Source organism: Gekko japonicus, unplaced genomic scaffold (genome assembly GCF_001447785.1).
Source record: "Gekko japonicus isolate JY-2015 unplaced genomic scaffold, Gekko_japonicus_V1.1 scaffold2817, whole genome shotgun sequence".
Classification (NCBI taxonomy): Eukaryota; Metazoa; Chordata; class Lepidosauria; order Squamata; family Gekkonidae; genus Gekko; species Gekko japonicus.
This window is the reverse complement of record NW_015177101.1, coordinates 95736-100468: the sequence shown is the minus strand read 5'-3', so window position 1 is coordinate 100468 and position 4733 is coordinate 95736. Positions and strand designations below refer to the sequence as shown.

Below are 4733 nucleotides of genomic sequence, written 5' to 3'. Positions count from 1 at the left end.
TGCTTGTGAAGAAGGACCCGGAAGAAAAAATCCAGACAACAATCCACCACACGCCATCAGTGTATCATATAAAGAATCCCTCCTCCGCCTAGCATTTGACTCTCTTAGGCCAACCGTTACGGAATGGATTATCTCTACATAACAGTCACAACGAGGAACAGACTTATCCCTCAAACACACTGCAGCCCCAAGTGCTGTGGCACATGGAGGCATGCACACAATCAATTTGCAAAAGCGAAACACAGCACGACAGCCAGCCGACACTCGAAAGGGTGTGACTCTGAAGCGAGTCCGGACCGCAGCGCTTCATCATAAGGTGGAGTGCTGCCTCCAACGGACAATGGAAAACACATCTGAACGTAAACGAGAGAACTTAATTCTTCCGGTGTATTAACTCGGCTGTCCTACGGCAAGTTACACCAGTCTAAGCGCATTGAAGTCAATGCGCTTAGACTCGAGTAACTGCACAGGGCTGCATTCTGGATCAACAGGTCCTTCCCACAACTTTCTAAGCCAACAGGCTTATATGTGCATTATCTCAAGATGGTTCCATAAAAGATATCAGAATAGGCAACAGGGGACTTACCACTTGAGGCTTGCTCCTGGCGCTTGGCTCTTCGTGATGCTTTGAACATCTGGGCAACCTGGGCTCCGAGGTGGTCGGCGTGGCCGGCGAAGATCTAGGCATATCCACAGTGTTAGCGGGGGACGGTTCCCCCGAATGAAGGGTCAACATGTAGTGCTTGGTGACGTCCTCCAATGATGGCGCTTGGAGAACCGGGTACGGTTTCGCGGGCAGACGAGAGGATTCCGGCATGGCGGCGTGGGCATTCAGGTTCAGAGAAGCAGGCGGGTTGACGTCGGAGATAGGGATAAAGGTGGCGGGCTCACTGGTGTGGCGGACATGCTTGGAGGCTGGCCTCGTGGTCCCTAAAGTGGCAGGGAAGGCGGTGGACGGGGCGGCCTCGTCTTGTCTGTTCTCGTGGCCATTGACCCTGTTGGTGCGCTTCTTGGAACTACGGCGGACGATCCTGGGGGACAGGACTTCCGCCAACTTGGGATCGAAGCCATAGTTCTGGGCCGCCTCCATCGTGTCGCCCTCCGGTGGGGCCGTCAGGACGTGCTCAGACTGAGAGTACAGCTTCCTCGCGTCCTGGTCCTTGCCCATCATCTGATCTCGTTCCGAGAGGATGGGTTCGCTGCTGGACGGAGGGATGACCTGGTCCATCTCACTGATGGCTTCTCCGGGGCCCTCGAAGGCCGAGCTGGCTAACTCGCTGCGGCGGCTGGGGTCGCTGAAGGATTTCTTCTTGATGGTCTTGCCGTTCCCCTTCTCGTCGATCACTCGGTCCATGGCCCCGGGCAGGCTGACAATGTTCTGGATCACCGTGCTATAATCCTTGACGCCGTCGCTGCAGACGGACAAGTCGCTGGCCGCGCTTCCGGTGCACTCGGACAGGGCGACGGCGGAGGACTCCGGGATGCCCGGCTTGGAATTCAGTGACCCCAGGAAGTTACTATCGACCGAAAAATTATTGGAATCCTCCGTGATCGAGCGCCTTCTGTGGGGCATGGGGTCACTCAAGGATCTGTAGGTCTCGCCATTGGATTCCCCGCTGCTTCCATTGCTGGACTCGGAGCCACTGTTTCCAACAGATGGAAACTTCCGCCGGCGCCGCAGGGCACCAGGAGTCGACGGTGCCTCAGACAGCCCTTGGGGGACCGTCTTGGGAAGGGCCTCGTCAACGAAAGCGGCCTTCTCTTGATTTGCTTTGGACACATGACTTGGGAGATGCAGCCCCTTCAACTCAGCCAAGCCAGCTTCATTTTCTCTTTGGTTCGCTAGCCTCCATGCCGCGACTGACGCATCGAGATACCTATAGGCAGGACACGTCTCTAGCTCGGTTACGATGCCTTCATCCATCATGCTGGACTCGCGACCTGAGAGTTCCTCCAAGGATTTCCTGCACGAGTTGTCCCCTTCCGAATCGGCTTTGTCCAAGCTGTGTTCGCGGCTACCTTCTGGCCTTCCCAAAAGTTTTTCATCCTCTCCTCCCTCTTTCAAGTTCCCGCTATCCTTCTGGTCCAAGCCAAAGCTATAGTCATTCTGGGAACCGATCTTACTTATTTTCTCAAAGACCTGCCTCGCTTCTTGAATGTATTGGTCCTGGATGACCACAGGCATCCCGTCATCCACGTCCCGGCCAATCTCGCCATCGGAAAACGCACCTTCGTGGTCCCTGCCCGTGGCCAGCAGGAGCTCTGAGGAGCTTTGCTTCATGGGACTCTGGTAGAAGAGCCTGCGAGGTGGTGGTTTATCCGAGTAGGTAAAAGACTTGGCCCGCCGCAGAGTCGCCGTGAGATCCTTCAGAGTCGGCCGGTTGCCTAGAGCCCAACGGGTGGGCGGCTGAACCTCACTATGGGCTCCGCCCGCCGGCTGGTGCCCAGCGGCAGCAGGGTGGCCGCTTTCGTACCTGCTGGTGCCGCTCAAAGTTGCCTCTTCTTGGTCGCTCAACCGGCCGCCCATCTTTCTTGCCTTCAGTTCCGACAGGTCGGATTTCAAGAAGGTAAGGAGGGTCAGGGTCTCGCTTGCAATGTCAGGGTTGGACATGGACTTCAAATGTCTGGGCTTCTCCGCAGTTTCGCCACCACAGCGATAAAGGGGATCGTAGCCAGGGAGGTCAGCTTTCGTCCGGACGATCCCCGACGGCACCTTCGGACGGGTCCGGACCTGGGCCTGCAACCTGGCGAGGCTCTCACTTTGGCTGAAGCTGGGCGATCGGAAGTCTTTCAGGGTCTCGGTGCTGGAATACCTGCTGCTGCTCCTGGATCCACACGGGCTGGGCACAAAAGGGGGGATGTTGACTTTGGCGACCCTGGAAACTTGAGGGAGGGGAGAGGCGGAGGACAGGGGTGGGGGGGGGCCGGCGGGAGGGGCGCCGCCACCTTCTGAAAGCCCCCGGACAAAGGGCCGATGCCCCTCGAGGCCGCCTGCCGGCCTGGCTTCCCCGGGGGAGGCCACGAGGGGGGTGCTGTCGCCTGCCAGCCTCTTGGTCTGGAAGAACGGCCTAGTCCTTGGCTCGGCCAGCAGGGCGAGGTCCCCGGAGAGGTCCTCCTGAGCCTTGCGATGCCACTCCATGCCCGCCAGCCCATCGCCACCCGGGCCCTGCTCCGAAAACCCTGGCTCTTCGATGGAGGAGCGTTCCCTGGGCAGTGCCAGGCGGTCCTCGTCTTCCTCACTCCCCGAAGACCTCTCCGGGCTGGGGTGCCAGCCGTTGCCGCCGGCAGAGGCGGCCGGAGGGCGCTGGTCCAGGCTGGGCACCTGGGCTTCCTGCCTGCCCGAGCTCTCCCCTGGCACCGAGCTGCAGCCGGCGGCGGTGGAAGGCGCAGAAGCGGCAGAGGAGGTCCAGGCAGCGCTGGGGGGTGCGGGCTTGGGAGAGCTATGCCAGGAATGTAAACTATCCCACAGTTGCGGCGGCGGCGGCGGCCTGGCCGTCTCGGCTCGGGGGGCACGGCCGGGCAGCCGGTGCGTCCGAAAGGGGATGCAGCTGCGGGGCGGCGGCGGGGGCGGCGGGCTTTTGCAGCGTTCCGGCTGGCCGTCGGGGCCCGAGTCCTTGGCCGCCGGGCGCGCTCCGCTCTCCTCCTCTTGCTGCTGCTGCTGCCGTCGGAAACTCTCGCCGAAAAGTTTGCGCATCTCGGTGACGCGCGGCCAGTCCGACGGCGCCTCGCCGGCCTTGGGCGGCTCGCTCGGCCCCTTGCAGCCCCGCGGGGAGGGAGACGGAGACGGCTCTTCGGGGGGCTCTTGGGCGGCCCCTCCGCCGCAAGCGGGGGCCGCCGCCGCCTCCTCCTCCTCCTCGCCGCGGCGGCGGGGGGGGGGGCAGAAGCGCCTGGAGAGCTGGCGCACCGAGGGCGAGAGGCTGCGCAGGGCTCGGCTGCCCGACGGCGGAGGAGGAGGAGGAGGAAGCTCCGGAGGAAAGGAGGAGGTGGCGAGCTTGGCGACGTTGCGGGAGACGCTGAACGAGGCGGCGCGGCCGGGCGATCGCCGCCCGACGGGCTCCGGCGTTGGCGTTTGGTGTTGCTGCTGCTGCGCCCCGGCGCTGGGGGGCGGCGCGGCGTCGGGCCATCCAAGCCAGCGCTCCAGCCGCTGGAAGGAGACGCTGCGGGGGAGGGGGCTTCTCCCCTCGGCTTCCCCCTCCGCCATGGCGCGGCGCCCCCGCCCGGCCCCTCTCCTCGCCTGCCTGCCCCCTCTAGAGGGTCCCCAACGCGGCGCCCGCAGCCATCCCGCCGCCGCCGCCTTGCCAAGAAAAGGGGGCGGGCTGCAATGGAGTAGAGACGCGGAGCTGGGGGGGGGGGCGGCCTTGCCAAAGCAAACTTTCCGGCGAAGTTTTCCCACAGTAAAGTTCAGGCTCGGCGGAGGGGGGAGGAGGAAGGGTCGGCGGCAGGAAACGGCAGGCCCGCCCCGGGGGCGCAGGGAAAGGCCGGCCCTCTCCGCCTCGGTTGCCTCCTTTTGTTCGGCCCTCGCGGTTCCGATCCAGTCGCAAACGCCGCCGCTTGCTTTCCCGGTCCTTGCTTCGTTCCAGCTGTTTAGAAGGAGGGGGGACACAGTCCGGATTGGGACCCCCTCCCCTTTAAAAAAAGGCACCGTTCAGGCCGGCGAGGTTGCAATGCAAACGTGGAGGCACGCCAGTCCCCGGGCGGGATCCGGACCTGGGGGTGGGCCGCCGACGGCCCCC

At 63.1% G+C, this 4733-nt stretch overlaps 1 protein-coding gene across 1 annotated transcript; it reads right to left on the bottom strand.

The window, feature by feature from the left end:
* Nucleotides 1-586: 586 nt before the first annotated feature.
* Nucleotides 587-4201, bottom strand: LOC107124783 (rho guanine nucleotide exchange factor 17-like; the record flags this gene model as incomplete). The annotated part of the gene is made up of 2 exons (XM_015428291.1): nucleotides 3905-4201; nucleotides 587-3850 (listed from the first exon to the last, which is right to left on the bottom strand). Coding segments are annotated over exons 1-2 (3561 nt in total), but the record flags the coding sequence as incomplete, so codon positions are not given.
* Nucleotides 4202-4733: the final 532 nt, after the last annotated feature.